Genomic DNA, 22,488 nt, shown 5'->3' on the forward strand with positions numbered 1-22,488 from the left:
TTGTAGTGTTCCACTGGCTATCTGTAAATGATGTCTGAGTGTTGGAGTGTTCCCCTGGCTATCTGTAAATGATGTCTGAGTGTTAGTGTGCCCCTGGCTATCTGTAAATGATGTCTGAGTGTTGGAGTGTTCCCCTGGCTATCTGTAATGATGTCTGAGTGTTGGAGTGTTCCCCTGGCTATCTGTAAATGATGTCTGAGTGTTGGAGTGTTCCCCTGGCTATCTGTAAATGATGTCTGAGTGTTGGAGTGTTCCCCTGGCTATCTGTAATGATGTCTGAGTGTTGGAGTGTTCCTCTGGCTATCTGTAAATGATGTCTGAGTGTTGGAGTGTTCCCCTGGCTATCTGTAAATAATGTCTGAGTTTTGGAGTGTTCCCCTGGCTATCTGTAAATAATGTCTGAGTTTTGGAGTGTTCCCCTGGCTATCTGTAATGATGTCTGAGTGTTGGAGTGTTCCCCTGGCTATCTGTAAATGATGTCTGAGTGTTAGTGTGCCCCTGGCTATCTGTAAATGATGTCTGAGTGTTGGAGTGTTCCCCTGGCTATCTGTAAATGATGTCTGAGTGTTGGAGTGTTCCCCTGGCTATCTGTAAATTATGTCTGAGTGTTGGAGTGTTCCCCTGGCTATCTGTAATGCTGTCTGAGTGTTCCCCTGGCTATCTGTAATGCTGTCTGAGTGTTGGAGTGTGCCCCTGGCTATCTGTAATGATGTCTGAGTGTTGGAGTGTTCCCCTGGCTATCTGTAAATGATGTCTGAGTGTTGGAGTGTTCCCCTGGCTATCTGTAATGCTGTCTGAGTGTTGGAGTGTTCCCCTGGCTATCTGTAAATGATGTCTGAGTGTTGCAGTGTTCCCCTGGCTATCTGTAAATGATGTCTGAGTGTTGGAGTGTTCCCCTGACTATCTGTAATGCTGTCTGAGTGTTGGAGTGTTCCCCTGGCTATCTGTAATGATGTCTGAGTGTTGGAGTGTGCCCCTGGCTATCTGTAAATGATGTCTGAGTGTTCCCCTGGCTATCTGTAATGATGTCTGAGTGTTGAAGTGTGCCCCTGGCTATCTGTAAATGAAACAAACAAGAACATCGTACCGTCTGGTTTTCTTAATATAAGGAATTTGAAATGATTTATACATTTATTTTTGCAATTATATTCACTTTTAATACTAAAAACCCAAATACTTTTTGACCTTTACTCAAGTAGGATTTTATTGGGTAACTTTCACTCGAGTCATTTTCTATTATTAAGGTATCATTACTTTTACTCAAGTATGACAATTGGGTACTTTACTGAGCAGGGAGACAAGACATTTCCTTTTTCCGTTTTTTTTAGTTTTTTTTATATATATATCAAGACATAAAGCAACCGAGATGACAAACATGTAAAAACATTTTTGTTACAGATAATTATATAAAAAAGGGCATTTTTATTTTATTTTATTTTTTTAACCTTTACTTGCTACGTGAAGGAAGGAACTAATTTACAACTGAGCTCAAACCCTGTCTTGCTGCTGCACCATTCAATCATTCTTCATAACGAACATTTCCCACCTCTAGGTAAATAAAATGCTCTGTTCAAAAAAGACATGCATGCCAACTACATGGAAAACATTTGTCACATGACACACACTTGCATACCTAAAACATATGTAAAGCAAATAATAATAATAACAACAATAATACACCAAAAGTAATGTGAATGGTTATCAATATCAACAGTTTGTCCGCATTTTTTTGGGGGGGGGGGGGGGGGGCAGAAATTATCCCAGTTATTTCTCAGAACTCTAAAAACAAGGCTTGGAAAAATAACCTTCTAAATTCCATAGATGTCAACAAATGCATTCTATGGACTATCAACAGGTAGAGAGGAGGAGGAGGAGGACCGGTGAAAAGAAGCTTTTCTTCTGCAAATCAATTCCTTTAATAAAAATAAAAAATGAAAGTAAACAAAAACAAACATCCAATCGCCTCTTTCAGTCAAATCTTGCGTTCTGTTCTTTCATCTTCCGCAGCAGAGCAAGTACAAAAAGTCCTTATTTAACGGTTCATTAGACCACCAATTCTGAAATAAGTGTCAAATTACCTGTCGAATAGGGCTGTAAAAAAAAAAAAAAATGTACTTTTCACCCTGGCTGGCAGTCAGTCAGTGTCCACACATCCTCCAACGAAAGGAAACAGACGAGAGAATAAAGTAGCCTCCTAAAACCTACACCAAAAAAAAAAAAAAAACACTTCCTTTTTTCTTTACTTGAGTGAATCTCTTGATCCTTTACACCCTGTGACGTGGGTACGAGTGAACACAGTGATGTCATGTCACAAAGCAAGACGATAGCCAGGACAAATACGGAGTCTTAAATCGGTCGGTGACGATTCCCCCGTCAATGGAGAAACACCCTGTCCTCCCCCAAGTGCTGTCTGTTTTCCATCGGCGTGTTTTTCTCCCCATGACAACGTGGCGACGCCGTGTTCTTCTGTTCCAACCGTCTACTATAGCAACCATCCGATCCTTCTAAAATGTGACCAATCGAACCGACACGCATAGGACATACACAGCTATTTGTGCCGTGTATTGCTTGTGTTGATAAACCATGAGATGGGGGGGGGGGGGGGGGGGGGGGGCAGAGACTAAAAGAACTAGCTAGAGCAACTACAGTTAAAGCGGACTCAACAGTTTTTTTTTTGTTTGTTTTTTTGATTTCACCGAAAATCACAAAAAGAAAAAGAAAAAAAAAAGCAAGAAAAATGTAATTATGTGCTTTCAACCGTTTTAACAGAAGATCCGTAATAAACCAATGAAGAACACGAGGTTGAGACAAGGTGTCCGTGGCACCATAACCTCCAGTGATGAGGGCAGGGCTCTGGGATTATTTTCATCTGGGGTTTTCTTGCGGCCATTTTGTAAATAATAGGTAGTTTTGGGGGGCGGGGGGGGACGGGACGACCGGTCTGGGTCCAGGTTTGGGAACTGAGGTTGAGGCAAGGATACTGTAGATAGTTGGTGAGGGGTGTTGGTGGGGGGGGGGCTGGTTGAGGCTGTGGTGTTGTATTCAGTAGGAAGGTATTGTATTCAGCTCAGTCATAATCATCATGGGACAACAAAGGAAACCCCCTTTACTGGTCTGATCTGGCCTTCTTTGGACCAGCAGCTTTCCTAAAGGAGAGAAACAACACGATTCAACAGATGCACATAGACAGGGGGGGTGCAGAGTCATGAGAGAGCGTTAGGAGTCGAGCTGAGAGTCGAGATCAGAGTTGAAGACTCACCCGTGTTGAATGTTATTTACATTTTAGTCATTTAGCAGACGCTCTTATCCAGAGCGACTTACAGTAGAGTGCATACATTTTTTTTATTACATATTACATTTTACATACTGAGACAAGGATATCCCTACCGGCCTAACCCGGACGACGCTATGCCAAATTGTGTGTCGCCCCACGGACCTCCCGGTCGCGGCCGGCTGCGACAGAGCCTGGGCGCGAACCCAGAGACTCTGGTGGTGCAGCTAGCACTGTGATGCAGTGTTCTAGACCACTGCGCCACCCGGGAGGCCGTTATTTCTGGGGTTTTTTGTGCATCTCTGGAGTGATGTTCTATCGATTCCCGAGGTCATTTCATGTTTATCTAAGATCTTGATCAGAAACTCAGCCGGTACGATGAGATTCTGATCAAGATCTTAGATAAACATGAAATAGATGCTTTTTCTCTCTCTCTCTCTCTCTCTCTCTCTCTCTCGATATCTTGAAAAGTTAATTGCTGACATGCAAAGCCTTTTGGGACTGCATCAACAGCGGACTAATTAAACAAATACCAAAATATAGTTTTTGAGTGGAGCGTAAAGTTACGAATTATGACAGAGGGGTGACTGGGCTTGATCACAACTGACTACTCAAATACTTTTGCATTTCTCAAATAAATTCATTGCATTTTTTTTTTATAGGAATGTATAGTTAAATAACCTATTATTTCATGTGGATAAGAGAGAGAGAGAGAGACAGAGAGACAGAGGGAGAGAGAGAGAGACAGAGAGAGAGACAGAGACAGAGAGAGACAGAGAGAGAGACAGACAGAGAGAGAGAGAGAGAGAGACAGAGACAGAGAGAGACAGAGACAGAGACAGAGAGACAGAGAGAGAGAGAGAGAGACAGAGAGAGAGAGAGAGACAGAGAGAGAGACAGAGACAGAGGGAGAGAAAGAGAGAGACAGAGAGAGAGAGAGAGACAGAGAGAGAGGGAGAGACAGAGAGAGATGAATGGTACTCACATGTCAGGCGAGGAGCCTGGTCTCTTAGCAGTAGGTTTAGCTGCAACGCCATCTTTACCTACCTCTACAGGGAGAGGACATAGGATTGTATTAATATATTTTATTACAGCACTTTTCATTACAACGGCAATCTCAAAGACGTTTTAAAAACTAAAACGTTTTCTCAAAGAGTAAAGGTGGCAAACAAGTTAGCTTTTTATTTTTTTAAACGAAAGAGCATCATGAAGTATGGTGGTTGCTATGGGGTCCGTCAATCATCATTTCAATATATCAAGGTCAACACAAGTCAAGTTTGGATTTTGTTCCAATAACCAGAGTCCTCTGGTATAATAGAATTTAACCTTTATTTATGTGTATTTATACATTGAATTAATTCCCTTGGTGAAGATCAATGGGAGCTCTGTTTCACTTAAAGAGCAGCACAAAATACAAAACACAATAAGGAAGTAGTGACACAATTTTACCACTTTAGAGACAGAGGAAAGCAGGCTAGCTTAGCGTTCCGTACCTTGGAGCCACCTGACCTGCGTGGCAGGGCCGTAGCCCTTCTCGTTGCGGGCTGCGATACGGAAGATGATGGCAGGCTTGGTGGTGTAGTCTATGTGTGCGTTGGAGAGGCTGGACGACTGCACCAGGCAGGAGGGGTTAGGCCCACAGAACACCCGCATAAAAGCCAGCTGGGCTGGGGTGGTGGTGGTGGTGGGCTTGGCCTGCTCCCCGCTCTGGGCGCTCTGGATGGCCAGGTACACCGAGTACTCAATGATCTTACCAGATGTGACCGACGGAGGCTCCCAGGTCAGGTGGGCGCCGTCTGGGCTCTGAGGGGAGAGAGAGAAGAGGGGAGGAGTGGGGAGAGAGAGAGAGATATATAAATAAACGACACTGAACAAAAACATAAAACTCAACAATTTCTAAGATTTTACTGAGTTAACAGTTCATTAGGAAATCAGTCAATTTAAATAAATTCATTAGGTCCTAATCTATGGATTTCACATGACTGGGAATACAGATGTGCATCTGTTGGTCACAGAAACCTTAAAACAAGGGAGGGGCGTGGATCCGAACCAGTCAGTATCTGGTGTTGCCACCATTTGCCTCATGCAGCGCTTCACATAGAGTTGATCAGGATGTTGATTGAGGCCTGTGGAATGTTGTCGCACTCCTCTTCAATGGCTGTACGAAGTTACCGGATATTGGCGGGAACTGGAACACACTGTCGCACATGTCGATCCAGAGCATCCCAAACATGCTCAATTGGGTGATGTCTGGTGAGTATGCAGGTCATGGAAGAACTGGGACATTTTCAGCTTCCAGGAATTGTGTCCAGATCCTTGAGACATGGGGCCGTGCATTATCATGCTGAAACATGAGGTGATGGTGACGGATGAATGGCACGACAATGGGCCTCAGGATCTCATCACGGTATCTTTGTGCATTCAAGTTGCCATTGATAAAATACAATTGTGTTTTTTACTTGTAGCTTATGCCTGCCATTACCATAACCCCACCATGGGGCACTCTGTTCACAACGTTGACATCAGCAAACCGCTCGCCCACACCACGCCATCTGCCCGGTACAGTTGAAACCCGGGATTCATCCGTGAAGAGCAGACTTTTCCAGTGTTGTCAGTGGCCATCGGAAGGTGAACATTTGACCACTGAAGTCCGTTACGATGCCGAACTGCAGTCAGGTCAAGACCCTGGTGAGGATGACGAGCACTCAGATGAGCTATCCCTGAGATGGTTTCTGACAGTTTGCGCAGAAATGTTTCAGTTGTGCAAACCCACAGTTTCATCAACTGTCCCGGGTGGCTGGTCTCAGACGATCCCACAGGTGAAGAAGACAGAAGTGGAGGTCCTGGGCTGGCCTGGTTACACGTGGTCTGGGCTGGCGTGGTTACACGTGGTCTGCTGTTGTGAGGCCGGTTGGACGTACTGGACGTACTGCCAAATTCTCTAAAACGATGTTGGAGGCGGCTTATTGCAGAGAAATTAATATTCAATCCTCTGGCAACAGCTCTGGTGAACATTTCTACAGTCAGCATGCCAATTACACGCTCCCTTAACCTGTTTGGGATAGGGGGCAGTATTTTCACGTTTGGATGAAAAGCGTGCCCAGAGTAAACTGCCTGCTACTCAGGCCCAGAAGCTAAGGTATGCATATTATTAGTAGATTTGTATAGAAAACACTCTGAAGTTTCTAAAACTGTTTGAATGCTGTCTGTGAGTATAACAGAACTCATATGGCAGGTGAAAAGGTTTGAGAAAAAAAAGGAAAAAAATCCAACCAGGAAGTGGGAAATCTGAGGTTTGTAGTTTTCGACTCTTGGCCTATCAAATACACAGTGTCTATGGGGTCATATTGCACTTCCTAAGGCTTCCACTAGATGTCAACAGTCTTTAGAACCTTGTTTGATGCTTCTACTGTGAAGTGGGGGCGATTGAGAGGGGATTGAGTAAGGTCTCTTCCCAGAGTGCCACGAGCTGACCATGTGAGAGTTAGCTTGAGTTCCATTGCATTTCTGAAGACTAAGGAATTCTCCGGTTGGAACATTATTGAAGACTTATGTTAAAAACATCCTAAAGATTGATTCTATACTTCGTTTGACATGTTTCTACGGACTGTAACGGAACTTTGACTTTTCGTCTGCACCTGGTGATAGCGCGTCATGAATTTTATTTACTGTGCTAAACGCGCGAACGAAAAGGAGGTATTTGGACATAAAGATGAACTTTATCGAACAAAACAAACATTTATTGTGGAACTGGGATTCCTGGGAGTGCATTCTGACGAAGATCAAAGGTAAGTGAATATTTATAATGCTATTTCTGACTTCTGTTGACTCCAACATGGCGGATATCTGTTTTCTGAGCGCCGTACTCAGATTATTGCATGGTTTGCTTTTTATTTTATTGTTGTTGTTTTTTTGTTTAAAAAAAATCTGACACAGCGATTGCATTAAGGAGAAGTACATCTTTAATTCTGTGAGTAACACTTGTATCTTTTATCAATGTTTATTATGAGTATGTCTGTAAATTGATGTGGCTCTGTGCAAATTCACGGGATGTTTTGGAGGCAAAGCCAAATGTAAACTGAGGTTTTTGGATATAAATATGAACTTGATCGAACAAAACATACATGTATTGTGTAACATGTTATCCCGGGAGTGTCATCTGATGAAGAATATCAAAGGTTAGTGATTCATTTTAGCAATATTTCTGCTTTTTATGACTCCTCTCTTTGGTTGGAAAATCGCTGTATGCTTTCTGTGAGTAGTTGCTGACCTAACATAACGATATGTTCTGCTTTCGCCGAAAAGCCTTTTTGAAATCGGACACTCTGGTTGGATTAACGAGAATTTATCTTTAAAATGGTGTCTAATACTTGTATGTTTAAAAAAGATAATATTATGAGATTTCTGTTGATTGAATTTGGCGCCCTGCAATTTCATTGGCTCTTGACGAGGGGTTTCGCTAGACAGGCCATCTGTGGCATTGTGATGTGTGACAAATCTGCACATTACATTTTAGAGTGGCCTTTTATTGTCCCCAGCACAAGGTGCACCTCTGTAATGAGCATGCTGTTTAATCAGCGTATTGATATGCCACACCTGTCAGGTGGATGTATTATCTTGGCAAAGGATGAATACTCACTAACAGGGATGTAAACAAATTTGTGCACAACATTTGAGAGAAATAAGCTTTTTTTGTGCATATGGAACATTTCTGGGATCTTTTATTTCAGCTCATGAAACATGGGACCAACAACTGTACATGTTGCCTTCATATGTGTTGTGTAAAAATGCAAATGTTTTACCTTGCTGATCTTGATAGCACAGGGAGCTCCGGGGAAGCCTGGTAGACACGTCTTGAAGGCTGAGACCTCGGAGAAGTTCCCCCGGCCACAGGTGTTGATCCCGGCCACTCTGAATTTATAGGCCGTCCCTGGTTGGAGATCCATCTTCTTCATTTGACTGTAGTCTGGGATCGCCCCGGAGTCATCCTACAAGAACAAGTTCAGTCACACACACAACGTGATTAAAGCTAATTGGTAGCGTACACAGATTTGCAGATGTTAATCGAAGATGCAGCATAAATGCGTGTTTTCTTTAACTTCAACAGTGCAGCAGTAATACCTAGCGATACAAAAAACACATAAATCATAAAAAGTAAAAAAATCAAATATCCAAACAAGCAGTGAGGTTGACCGAAGAAAATTAATCTTGGGGAGGTAACACGGTCGGGTATTTGATCGGGAGGTAATTCCAGAATGGGAGAACAAAAAGGGACTTGACTTCCTGTACTTTACAACAATCACACCATGAGTTGTTAATCATAACGCTAACCCTTCCTCCTTTCTTTGTCTCTTGAGAGTTCGAGATATTGTCCCCGTCCAGTCATTCAGCAGGGTTCTCCGTCCATGGGATATATTGTCCCCGTCCAGTCATTCAACAGGGGGTTCTCCGTCCATGGGATATATTGTCCATGTCCGTCAGCACCATATAGTAAATCATTTTTACCGATGTATTTCATTGACTTCATCTTTAACTCATTGTAAAGCATCGCTGGGGCAAATACTTCCATTTTTTCCCCAGCAGGGACCACACCCCGATATTAAAAAGGTATTCACTTAATGTACTGTAAATCACTTAGAATAAAAGTGTCTGCTAAGTTTTATATATATTGTAAATATTCGAAAAGCACTAAATGAACCAAACGCGATGCATTCTCTCTTTTCGCCTCAAGATATTAGACGACAAGGTCAGAAAGGACTTGGATGTTTTCCTCTAAAGTGTTTTGAGAAGGAGAGGATGAGTGAGCATGTGAAAGAGCCCTAGAAAAGCGCTATATAAACCCAATGTATCATCACAGATTCCATGGTGGCATCAGAATAACAGTAGCCTTGATAAGGCGTCTGCATGCGTCCCAGCAGAAACCGTTTGGAAGAGTTCCTGCATATATTATTGCAACATTTTGTGAAGTTTTGTTTGTTTGTTTTGGACTTGTGAGTTTTTTTCTTTCTTCTCTTCTCCCGACTGTTCGGGCACACAAAAATGTTTGAGAGACAAGCCGAAGTTCAGAGCCGAAGTCCATGCCCCATTTGTCAGTGATTGGTCAACAGTAGGGGTTCTTCAACAAAGTTGTTGTCACTCAACAAGGGACGACTCGTTGTCATGCAAATTTTTGTCATTTGAGAAATACTGCACTAAATATCTTAGTTAGACGTAAGATCTCCTCTACAAAAAACATCAAAATGAATGACAGATGAGTTTTTTTGAGGAAGTGTATACAGGCTACGGCATCTCAAAATGGACAAACAGTACTATCGCCGCCGCAAAAAAAAAAAATTCAAGCCAAGGTCCTTTTAAGGGATTATGCAGCCGACCTGAAGCATGCTGATGCCTATATAGAGTCTTACATCGACAGAGGCCTGGTCATCAGCGGGTAGTGTGTGTGGTGTGTACGTGCGTGCGTGGTGTGGCGTGTCTTACATCGACAGTGGCTTGGTCGTCAGTGGGCAAGTAGTAGTGTGTGACCACGGTGTTGGTCACCTTGACGATGCCAACGTCAAACCACTGGTTGTCTTTCTTCACCGGGGCTTTGGCCACCGCAGGAGGAGCTCCTTGCCTCTAAATGAACAATATGGGAGTATTAGAAGACATGGTAATAATCTGGAGGATTATTAGAAGACATGGTAATAATCTGGAGGATTAGAAGGCATGGTAATAATCTGGAGGATTAGGAGACATGGTAATAATCTGGAGGATTAGAAGGCATGGTAATAATCTGGAGGATTAGAAGGCATGGTAATAATCTGGAGGATTAGAAGACATGGTAATAATCTGGAGGATTTGAAGACATGGTAATAATCTGGAGGATTAGAAGGCATGGTAATAATCTGGAGGATTAGAAGGCATGGTAATAATCTGGAGGATTTGAAGACATGGTAATAATCTGGAGGATTAGAAGGCATGGTAATAATCTGGAGGATTAGAAGACATGGTAATAATCTGGAGGATTAGAAGACATGGTAATAATCTGGAGGATTAGAAGACATGGTAATAATCTGGAGGATTAGAAGACATGGTAATAATCTGGAGGATTAGAAGACATGGTAATAATCTGGAGGATTAGAAGGCATGGTAATAATCTGGAGGATTAGAAGGCATGGTAATAATCTGGAGGATTAGAAGGCATGGTAATAATCTGGAGGATTAGAAGACATGGAAATAATCTGGAGGATTAGAAAACATGGTAATAATCTGGAGGATTAGAAGACATGGTAATAATCTGGAGGATTAGAAGACATGGTAATAATCTGGAGGATTAGAAGACATGGTAATAATCTGGAGGATTAGAAGACATGGTAATAATCTGGAGGATTAGAAGACATGGTAATAATCTGGAGGATTAGAAGACATGGAAATAATCTGGAGGATTAGAAGACATGGTAATAATCTGGAGGATTAGAAGACATGGTAATAATCTGGAGGATTAGAAGACATGGAAATAATCTGGAGGATTAGAAGACATGGAAATAATCTGGAGGATTAGAAGACATGGTAATAATCTGGAGGATTAGAAGACAAGGTAATAAACATCCTTTAACATCTATCTCTGGAAAAAGGGTCAAAAATATTTTATTTTTTGACAACATATTCTACTTATTCAGACAGTAAATCTCAAGAAAACGAATCATTTTTCAGTATCAAGAGGTGAACATAAAACCCGAGACATCTAACAATCAATCAACAGATGACAGAAATTTTGACAAGGTTCAGTCCACTCACCCCTGCAGCTGACTCTATGCCGTTAGCCACCTCTGCCAGGGTCGCAGCTGCCTGCATCTTAGCCGGACTGGCCACCATCATGGTCTGAGTCTTAGCCGTGCTGGCCACCATCATGGGCTGAGTCTTAGCCGGGCTGGCCACCATCATGGGCTGAGTCTTAGCCGGGCTGGCCACCATCATGGGCTGAGTCTTAGCCGGGATAGCCACCATCATGGGCTGAGTCTTAGCCGGGATAGCCACCATCATGGGCTGAGTCTTAGCCGGGATAGCCACCATCATGGGTTGAGTCTTAGCCGGGTTTGTCACCACCATGGTGCAGGTTGGGGCTAGCCGGGCCACAGCCTGGGTCACTGCTGCAGCCAGCTCCTGGCCGTTACTCTCTGACGCTGGGTCGTTCAGACTGTCTGCTGGGGCCAGGCCCTCGGTGGGCTGGGTCAAATCAAACTTCATTTATAGAGCACAATTCTTTAAAAAAAAAAATCTGTTCAAAGTGCTAAACAGAAAATGAAGAGAGAACACCAAAACCAATCGATTTATAGATTTAATACGTAACGCTTCACCGACACGCATTGGGTCCCCGGTTCAAATGTTTAACATGAGTGCATTGGTCCGCGGGACCCCAAACGTATCATGCATCAGTCTCAAAATCAATTCAAACGTTACGAATCGCTGGTTCACATTTTTTCCCACCCATCTGAAATTACTTTCCCGCCCTACCTTCCAAAAAAAAAAGGACATTTTCTGACAACGATGTCCTCTGCTCCAGTGTCAATCTAAACATGCAACTGGGAGCTTCCTACATCCCTTATACTGGTTTCTACTTAACTGGGAGCTTCCTACATCCCTTATACTGGTTTCTACTTAGCTGGGAGCTTGCTACAGCCCTTACTCTGGTTTCTACTTAACTGGGAGCTTGCTACATCCCTTATACTGGTTTCTACTTAGCTGGGAGCTTGCTACAGCCCTTACGCTGGTTTCTACTTAACTGGGAGCTTGCTACAGCCCTTATACTGGTTTCTACTTAGCTGGGAGCTTGCTACAGCCCTTCCTATGCTGGTTTCTACTTAACAGGGAGCTTGCTACAGCCCTTATGCTGGTTTCTACTTAACTGGGAGCTTGCTACAGCCCTTCCTACGCTGGTTCCTACTTAACTGGGAGCTTGCTACAGCCCTTCCTACGCTGGTTCCTACTTAACTGGGAGCTTGCTACAGCCCTTCCTACGCTGGTTCCTACTTAACTGGGAGCTTGCTACAGCCCATACGTTGGTTTCTACTTAACTGGGAGCTTGCTACAGCCCTTCTTATACTGGTTTCTACTTAACAGGGAGCTTGCCACAGCCCTTACGTTGGATTCTACTTAACTGGGAGCTTGCTACAGCCCTTATACTGGTTTCTACTTAACTGGGAGCTAGCTACCGCCCTTACGCTGGTTTCTACTTAACTGGGAGCTTGCTACAGCCCTTACGCTGGTTTCTACTTAACTGGGAGCTTGCTACAGCCCTTACGCTGGTTTCTACTTAACTGGGAGCTTGCTACAGCCCTTATACTGGTTTCTACTTAACTGGGAGCTTGCTACAGCCCTTATACTGGTTTCTACTTAACTGGGAGCTTGCTACAGCCCTTCCTACGCTGGTGTCGACTTAAGTAAATGGGAAAATGACTTCATTTTGGATCCTTTAAAAAAACAACAGTTAGGAGACGCTATATTAATGTTTGGCTCAGAAGATTAGTTTATTTCCTTCCACCAATACCATAACAACATTAACCATAACATCAAACTAACTATGGCGTACAGCGAGGATAACTACCCGTTTGTTGGACCTTGAGATCAATAAAAACGACATCAACCCTTAGGAAGCCTACAGATGGGAATACCATTCTGAGGGCAAGACAGCTTTCACCCCCAAAAAGACTAAGAAAGAGAACATTTCAAAACGGCCAATTCCACAGAATTTGCGATCAAGAAACAGACCCCAGCCTCCCGGGTGGCGCAGTGGTCTAGGGCACTGCATCGCAGTGCTAACTGCGCCACCAGAGTCTCTGGGTTCGCGCCCAGGCTCTGTCGCAGCCGGCCGCGACCGGGAGGTCCGTGGGGCGACGCACAATTGGCATAGCGTCGTCCGGGGTAGGGAGGGTTTGGCCGGTAGGGATATCCTTGTCTCATCGCGCTCCAGCGACTCCTGTGGCGGGCCGGGCGCAGTGCGTGCTAACCAAGGGGGCCAGGTGCACGGTGTTTCCTCCGACACATTGGTGCGGCTGGCTTCCGGGTTGGAGGCGCACTGTGTTAAGAAGCAGTACGGCTGGTTGGGTTGTGCTTCGGAGGACGCATGGCTTTCGACCTTCGTCTCTCCCGAGCCCGTACGGGAGTTGTAGCGATGAGACAAGGTAGTAATTACTAGCGATTGGATACCACGAAAATTGGGGAGAAAATGGGATACAAATTTTTTTTAAATAAAAAAAATAAAAAAGAAACAGACCGCGTGTCAAATCTGCTGAACTGGAGAATCGCTTCTTGAATCGCGGTTACACAGCGCTCAGGTCGCAGTTACACAGCGCTTCGGTCGCGGTTACACAGCGCTTCGTCTGCAGTTACACAGCGCTTCGGTCGCGGTTACACAGCGCTTCGGTCGCGGTTACACAGCGCTTCGGTCGCGGTTACACAGCGCTTCGGTCGCGGTTACACAGCGCTTCGGTCGCGGTTACACAGCGCTTCGGTCGCGGTTACACAGCGCTTCGGTCGCGGTTACACAGCGCTTCGGTCGCGGTTACACAGCGCTTCGCTCGCGGTTACACAGCGCTTCGGTCGCGGTTACACAGCGCTTCGCTCGCGGTTACACAGCGCTTCGCTCGCGGTTACACAGCGCTTCGGTCGCGGTTACACAGCGCTTCGGTCGCGGTTACACAGCGCTTCGGTCGCGGTTACACAGCGCTTCGGTCGCGGTTACACAGCGCTTCGGTCGCGGTTACACAGCGCTTCGGTCGCGGTTACACAGCGCTTCGGTCGCGGTTACACAGCGCTTCGGTCGCGGTTACACAGCGCTTCGGTCGCGGTTACACAGCGCTTCGGTCGCGGTTACACAGCGCTTCGGTCGCGGTTACACAGCGCTTCGGTCGCGGTTACACAGCGCTTCGGTCGCGGTTACACAGCGCTTCGGTCGCGGTTACACAGCGCTTCGGTCGCGGTTACACAGCGCTTCGGTCGCGGTTACACAGCGCTTCGGTCGCGGTTACACAGCGCTTCGGTCGCGGTTACACAGCGCTTCGGTCGCGGTTACACAGCGCTTCGGTCGCGGTTACACAGCGCTTCGGTCGCGGTTACACAGCGCTTCGGTCGCGGTTACACAGCGCTTCGGTCGCAGTTACACAGCGCTTCGTCTGCAGTTACACAGCGCTTCGGTCGCGGTTACACAGCGCTTCGTCTGCAGTTACACAGCGCTTCGGTCGCAGTTACACAGCGCTTCGGTCGCAGTTACACAGCGCTTCGGTCGCAGTTACACAGCGCTTCTTCGGTCGCAGTTACACAGCGCTTCGGTCGCAGTTACACAGCGCTTCGTCTGCAGTTACACAGCGCTTCGGTCGCGGTTACACAGCGCTTCGGTCGCGGTTACACAGCGCTCCGGTCGCGGTTACACAGCGCTTCGGTCGCGGTTACACAGCGCTTCGGTCGCGGTTACACAGCGCTTCGGTCGCGGTTACACAGCGCTTCGGTCGCGGTTACACAGCGCTTCGGTCGCGGTTACACAGCGCTTCGGTCGCGGTTACACAGCGCTTCGGTCGCGGTTACACAGCGCTTCGGTCGCGGTTACACAGCGCTTCGGTCGCGGTTACACAGCGCTTCGGTCGCGGTTACACAGCGCTTCGGTCGCGGTTACACAGCGCTTCGGTCGCGGTTACACAGCGCTTCGGTCGCGGTTACACAGCGCTTCGGTCGCGGTTACACAGCGCTTCGGTCGCGGTTACACAGCGCTTCGGTCGCGGTTACACAGCGCTTCGGTCGCGGTTACACAGCGCTTCGGTCGCGGTTACACAGCGCTTCGGTCGCGGTTACACAGCGCTTCGGTCGCGGTTACACAGCGCTTCGGTCGCGGTTACACAGCGCTCCGGTCGCGGTTACACAGCGCTTCGGTCGCGGTTACACAGCGCTTCGGTCGCGGTTACACAGCGCTTCGGTCGCGGTTACACAGCGCTTCGGTCGCGGTTACACAGCGCTTCGGTCGCGGTTACACAGCGCTTCGGTCGCGGTTACACAGCGCTTCGGTCGCGGTTACACAGCGCTTCGGTCGCGGTTACACAGCGCTTCGGTCGCGGTTACACAGCGCTTCGGTCGCGGTTACACAGCGCTTCGGTCGCGGTTACACAGCGCTTCGGTCGCGGTTACACAGCGCTTCGGTCGCGGTTACACAGCGCTTCGGTCGCGGTTACACAGCGCTTCGGTCGCGGTTACACAGCGCTTCGGTCGCGGTTACACAGCGCTTCGGTCGCGGTTACACAGCGCTCCGGTCGCGGTTACACAGCGCTCCGGTCGCGGTTACACAGCGCTTCGGTCGCGGTTACACAGCGCTTCGGTCGCGGTTACACAGCGCTTCGGTCGCGGTTACACAGCGCTTCGGTCGCAGTTACACAGCGCTTCGGTCGCGGTTACACAGCGCTTCGGTCGCGGTTACACAGCGCTTCGGTCACAGTTACACAGCGCTCAGGTCCTGAAAGATGCAGTTATAAGGGCCGGACGACAAATTACACCAGAGTGTAATTTGTTACATAATATAGCAGTGAACCTGAGAACATTTAAAAATAATAATTAAAAATAATTGGTGAATCATCCAAAGTGATACACTACTACGCCAAGTCGTCCCAGAGCCGCCAGTCGTACGCTTTAACAGGATGTCCTTCCCTAAATAACAAATTAGTCCACAGCTATCTTCCTGGTGACTCTCTCTCTCTCAAAAAAAAAAAAAAACGTGGCTAGTACACAAACCCAGGGGCTCTTTTACATGTAACCAGGGCAACCATTGTAGAAATATTGCACAGGGGAAAAGTATTTTGTTGACACAGCATTGAATTAACTGCAAAACCACTCGTCACCTACAGATTGGAATGTCCACAGTGCAAGGTGTTCTACATCGGACGGACAAAGAGACGCCTTCAAGACCGCTTAGCCTGAACACAAAATCAGCTCCATACGGGTAGCCAATGAAGACTAACCCATGGCAAGTCCTTACACCTCCCTACAAGCTATGGGTATTGATCATGTTCCGGCCTCAATTAGAAAATGGGACCGTCTCTTAAACAGCTAAACCAAAAAGGGAACGTTTTTTGGGGATTTACAAACTACAGGCCACTAAATACCCTGGTTTAAATGAAGATATGGATTTACAAACTACAGGCCACTAAGTACCCTGGTTTAAATGGAGATATGGATTTACAAACTACAGGCCACTAAGTACCCTGGTTTAAATGAAGATATGGATTTACAAACTACAGGCCACTAAGTACCCTGGTTTAAATGGAGATATGGATTTACAAACTACAGGCCACTAAGTACCCTGGTTTAAATGAAGATATGGATTTACAAACTACAGGCCACTAAGTACCCTGGTTTAAATGGAGATATGGATTTACAAACTACAGGCCACTAAGTACCCTGGTTTAAATGAAGATATGGATTTACAAACTACAGGCCACTAAGTACCCTGGTTTAAATGAAGATATGGATTTACAAACTACAGGCCACTAAGTACCCTGGTTTAAATGAAGACATGGATTTCTCTCTGTTCCTGTAGGGTCTTGAGAAGTGCCTTCGCTGTCATCTAGTGGACATTATGCTCCATTACCCTCAGCTGTTTAGACTGCTGCGGTCTAGTGGACATTATGCTCCATTACCCTCAGCTGTTTAGACTGCTGTGATCTAGTGGACATTATGCTCCATTACCCTCAGCTGTTTAGACTGCTGTGATCTAGTGGACATTATGCTCCATTACCCTCAGCTGTTTAGTTTGCTGTGATCTAGTGGACATTATGCTCCATTACCCTCAGCTGTTTAGACTGCTGTGATCTAGTGGACATTATGCTCCATTACCCTCAGCTGTTTAGACTGCTGTGATCTAGTGGACATTATGCTCCATTACCCTCAGCTGTTTAGACTGCTGCGGTCTAGTGGACATTATGCTCCATTACCCTCAGCTGTTTAGACTGCTGTGATCTAGTGGACATTATGCTCCATTACCCTCAGCTGTTTAGACTGCTGTGATCTAGTGGACATTATGCTCCATTACCCTCAGCTGTTTAGACTGCTGTGGTCTAGTGGACATTATGATCCATTACCCTCAGCTGTTTAGACTGCTGTGATCTAGTGGACATTATGCTCCATTACCCTCAGCTGTTTAGACTGCTGTGGTCTAGTGGACATTATGCTCCATTACCCTCAGCTGTTTAGACTGCTGTGATCTAGTGGACATTATGCTCCATTACCCTCAGCTGTTTAGACTGCTGTGATCTAGTGGACATTATGCTCCATTACCCTCAGCTGTTTAGACTGCTGTGATCTAGTGGACATTATGCTCCATTACCCTCAGCTGTTTAGACTGCTGTGATCTAGTGGACATTACGATCCATTACCCTCAGCTGTTTAGACTGCTGTGATCTAGTGGACATTATGCTCCATTACCCTCAGCTGTTTAGACTGCTGTGATCTAGTGGACATTATGCTCCATTACCCTCAGCTGTTTAGACTGCTGTGATCTAGTGGACATTATGCTCCATTACCCTCAGCTGTTTAGACTGCTGTGATCTAGTGGACATTATGCTCCATTACCCTCAGCTGTTTAGACTGCTGTGATCTAGTGGACATTATGCTCCATTACCCTCAGCTGTTTAGACTGGTGTGGTCCATGTTTGCTGTGATCTAGTGTAGTATAAAATAGATCTCTCCTAGTCTTACCACTTGGCCCAGTCATATTCAAGGTTACAGCTCCCTTTCTAGGTGTTCTGATGCTTCTAACATTTTGAGTTGCATTTTGATGACACATCTACAGTATTTCACTTGTTAATGTGTATAGTGTTGCTTACTAAGTGTTGTCCAATCAATTCTGTAACCACTCCCTCTTCAAATCCGTGTTGATTGGAAAAAGCTGTTCAAAAGAGGACATTGTATGATCATATCTTCGTACTCCCTGACAAAAGCCTTGCAGCCGAAACGCCCCGGTTTCCATTGAACATACAAATAAAGGCATTTTCATTCATTATATGAAGAGCGCCTTGGGTCCTTTCTGATAAGCAACTGCGTTAACAGTCATTGGATCTACAAGTCATTTAGCATGCCGAACAACCCCAACCAACATCACTGGCCAAGGCATGCTGTGTTAATATTACATTTCTCTTGTTCAGGTTCACCATCAGCAATAGTTGTGGTAGTTTTGCTTGAAGCAAATCAGTAATTGATGGTCTTTAATAATTTTTTTCTTTTAGACATACAGGGTAAAGTCGATCATTTCATAACGAAGACAGCAATCACGTTTGCTACCTTTCACTGCATGGTTGAAGCGGTTGGGCGTATCAGGCTCTGCACACTCCTGGATTGCATCATACCTGGCAGGTCGCTCCTACCAGGTGACGTGGAGAGGATCTGTGGTCTGCATCACGTGCTCTCACTACTGGTGTCCCCCAGGGCTCCGTTCTAGGCCCTCTCCTCTCTATACACCAAGTCACTCAGCTCTGTCATATCCTCACATGGTCTCTCCTATCACTGCTATGAGGATAGACCTCTCCTTTTCTATCTACACACCAAGTCACTCAGCTCCATCATATCCTCCCCGGCAGCGCTACAACCCAACCTCCCCGGCAGCACTAGCTCCCCGGCAGCACTAGCTCCCCGGCAGCACTAGCTCCCCGGCAGCACTAGCTCCCCGGCAGCACTAGCTCCCCGGCAGCACTAGCTCCCCGGCAGCACTAGCTCCCCGGCAGCACTAGCTCCCCGGCAGCACTAGCTCCCCGGCAGCACTACCTCCCCACCAGCACTACCCCCCCACCAGCCCAGCAGCACTACCTCCCCAGCAACACTACCTCCCCAGCAACACTACCTCCCCAGCAACACTACCTACTAGCACGGACATTGCTGAGTAATACTTTGAGAAAATGTACTTCGTACGATTGTGATGCGTTGTCTCACCTAGCTATCTCACGATGAACGCAGTAATTACGTCTCTAGATAAGAGCGCCTGCTAAATGACTACGATGAACGCAGTAATTACGTCTCTAGATCAGAGCGCCTGCTAAATGACTACGATGAACGCAGTAATTACGTCTCTAGATAAGAGCGCCTGCTAAATGACTACGATGACCTGTAAGAGAAGCTCATTCAAATCCGTCAACTTCCAAATGGTTTAAACCACTCCATTATGGAGGGGTGACATCCATAGCGGTGCTATATATTAGAGTGGAAAATTCATGTGTTTATGCAACAAACTTCAGTGAATCGAACCGTTCCTCTAATGAAACAATCACTCCGAATCGTTTCAAAATAAAACGTATGGTTCAAAAGTCAACATATCTAGAAGCGTTTCAAATTAAAACGTATGGTTCAAGAGTATACATACCTAGAATCGTTTCAAATTAAAACGTATGGTTCAAGAGTCAACATACCTAGAATCGTTTCAAATGAAAACGTATGGTTCAAGAGTCTACATACCTAGAATCGTTTCAAATGAAAACGTATGGTTCAAGAGTCTACATACCTAGAATCGTTTCAAATGAAAACGTATGGTTCAAGAGTCTACATACCTAGAATCGTTTCAAATGAAAACGTATGGTTCAAGAGTCTACATACCTAGAATCGTTTCAAATGAAAACGTATGGTTCAAGAGTCTACATACCGAGAATCGTTTCAAATTAAAACGTATGGTTCAAGAGTCAACATACCTAGATGAAACGAACCGACAGTTCAGACAGACAGTGAACTGACCTGGTTGTGTTGGGCTGCCGCTGCTGCCGCCGCCGCCGCCTGCGCCAGGGCCTGGGCTTCCTGTAGCTGTTGTTGTTGTTGTACCAGGGCTGCCAGCTCAGCCTGAGTCAACACAATGGGGATGTTTTGATGCTGGCCCTCTTGGCCACTGTCTCCTTCATCTGGAGGAGAGAGGGGGGGGGGGGGGGGACTTGTTACAATCTACCGAACTGATAACTAGGGCTGGGTGATATATCTATTCATTGGAATGTATGTTTTGGCACGATATTCCAAATGCCAGTACTGCAGGAGTATTTTATTTGATTTTTATGAGTTAAGTCCGCTTGTTCTCATTTTTGGTATCATCTCCTTCGCTCCATCTGTGCAATGACTATAGGCTGTACCTTCCAATGCACACACACACACACACACACACACACACACACACACACACACACACACACACACACACACACACACACACACACACACACACACACACACACACACACACACACACACACACACACACACACACACACACACACACACACACACACACACACACACACACACACACACACACACACACACACCAAAGATGAGATCACATTCCTCTGACAAGCGGTTTCAACTCACCATTTGCATTTTGGTCCAACAGAAATCGGTCATATGGAACTGAAATGCGAGATGTTCAACTGACTACCGATACCATTTTAATGTTTCAACTCATCGCAGAGCAGACACTACTAAAACAGGAGTATAAATTAAGATCGAATCTGGAAAATCAGTTTGTTGCGCGCGATATTGCAGTACCGCGTACCGCTAGCAGCATTTAAGCCAAATACCATTACACTAGCCTTTGGCAGCAAGAGTCTCTCGGGGGCCTCCCGGGTGGCGCAGTGGTCTAGAGCACTGCATCGCAGCGCTAGCTGTGCCACCAGAGACTCTGGGTTCGTGCCCAGGCTCTGTCGCAGCCGGGCCGCGGCCGGGAGGTCCGTGGGGCGACGCACAATTGACCCAGCGTCGCCCGGGTTAGGGGAGGGTTTGGCCGGTAGGGATATCCTTGTCTCATCGCGCACCAGCGACTCCTGTGGCGGGCTGGGCGCAGTGCGCGCTAACCAAGGGGGCCAGGTGCACGGTGTTTCCTCCGACACATTGGTGGGGCTGGCTTCCGGGTTGGAGGCGCGCTGTGTTAAAGAAGCAGTGCGGCTTGGTTGGGTTGTGCTTCGGAGGACGCATGGCTTTCGACCTTCGTCTCTCCCGAGCCCGTACGGGAGTTGTAGCGATGAGACAAGGTAGTAATTACTAGCAATTGGATACCACGAAAATTGGGGATATATATATATATATATATTTTATTTTTTATTTTAAGAGTCTCTCTCTGCGAGTGTTGACGGGAGCAACTGCTTGCACGCGCGTTACCCCTCCACGTTGTCTCCCTGTCATGGCGTTACCCCTCCACGTTGTCTCCCTGTCATGGCGTTACCCCTCCACGTTATCTCCCTGTCATGGCGTTACCCCTCCACGTTGTCTCCCTGTCATGGCGTTACCCCTCCACGTTGTCTCCCTGTCATGGCGTTACCCCTCCACGTTGTCTCCCTGTCATGGCGTTACCCCTCCACGTTGTCTCCCTGTCATGGCGTTACCCCTCCACGTTGTCTCCCTGTCATGGCGTTACCCCTCCACGTTGTCTCCCTGTCATGGCGTTACCCCTCCACGTTGTCTCCCTGTCATGGCGTTGGTGGTATGGTATGGTACATTGTGTTGTTATTTCGCTGAACACCAGATGGTTTAATTTATTTTTGGCAGTGAAACGAGGCTACTCAGGCGAGAGAGACAAAAAACTCACCCAAATGTATAGCCCCGTTGGAAAATATAAGTGGATATATATATATATTTTTTTTAAACGTGAATCACATTTTTATTTGGCGTACCCCCGACGGCATTGTGGGTACCCATACCCCAGTTTGGGAATACCTGATCTACAGCAGGTATGACCAGGACCGTCTGTAGTACAGCCGGTATGACCAGGACTGTGTGTGTGTGTGTGTGTGTGTGTGTCTACTCACTCATGACAGCGTGCTGTGCCGCCTGCAGGACAGCCTGTATGGCCATGGCCATGGCCTGTGTGTGTGTGTGTGTGTGTGTGTGTGTGTGTGTGTGTGTGTGTGTGTCTACTCACTCATGACAGCGTGCTGTGCCGCCTGCAGGACAGCCTGTATGGCCATGGCCTGGGCGTTAGCCTCCTCGGCAGCAGCGTGTTGCGCCGCCTCCTCGGCAGCAGCGGTAACAGCCAGCTCCTCGGGGGTTAAACCCGTCACCATCAGGGTCTGCTGCCCCCCCGAGCCACCTTCAGACATCAGCTCCGCAGGAAGGCCCTAGGAGGCAAAGAAAATAAAATAAAGTTCACGACATTAAACATAGTTTTTTTTCAATGTTACTAAAAAATGTTTTGTTGGCACACATTTCGGTCGCTCGTGTGTGTTGCTAGGAGGAAACACAGC

The 22,488-nt window shown here is 46.5% G+C and overlaps 1 protein-coding gene across 3 annotated transcripts in view; it reads right to left on the minus strand.

The window, feature by feature from the left end:
* Positions 1 to 1,734: 1,734 nt before the first annotated feature.
* The window catches only part of hcfc1b (host cell factor C1b), a 71,123-nt gene continuing 50,369 nt past the window's right edge, over positions 1,735 to 22,488 (minus strand). For all 3 annotated transcript variants that reach the window (XM_055891056.1, XM_055891055.1, XM_055891057.1), the window contains 8 exons: positions 22,167 to 22,362; positions 20,003 to 20,163; positions 11,048 to 11,476; positions 9,749 to 9,886; positions 8,074 to 8,259; positions 4,765 to 5,074; positions 4,257 to 4,320; positions 1,735 to 3,146 (listed from right to left, as the gene is read on the minus strand). In XM_055891056.1, the coding sequence (XP_055747031.1) occupies positions 3,107 to 3,146; positions 4,257 to 4,320; positions 4,765 to 5,074; positions 8,074 to 8,259; positions 9,749 to 9,886; positions 11,048 to 11,476; positions 20,003 to 20,163; positions 22,167 to 22,362 (1,524 nt within the window). In that variant the 3' untranslated portion in view covers positions 1,735 to 3,106. The remainder of the gene's footprint in view (positions 3,147 to 4,256; positions 4,321 to 4,764; positions 5,075 to 8,073; positions 8,260 to 9,748; positions 9,887 to 11,047; positions 11,477 to 20,002; positions 20,164 to 22,166; positions 22,363 to 22,488) is intronic.

This window comes from Salvelinus fontinalis, chromosome 31, assembly GCF_029448725.1.
Source record: "Salvelinus fontinalis isolate EN_2023a chromosome 31, ASM2944872v1, whole genome shotgun sequence".
Taxonomy (NCBI): Eukaryota; Metazoa; Chordata; class Actinopteri; order Salmoniformes; family Salmonidae; genus Salvelinus; species Salvelinus fontinalis.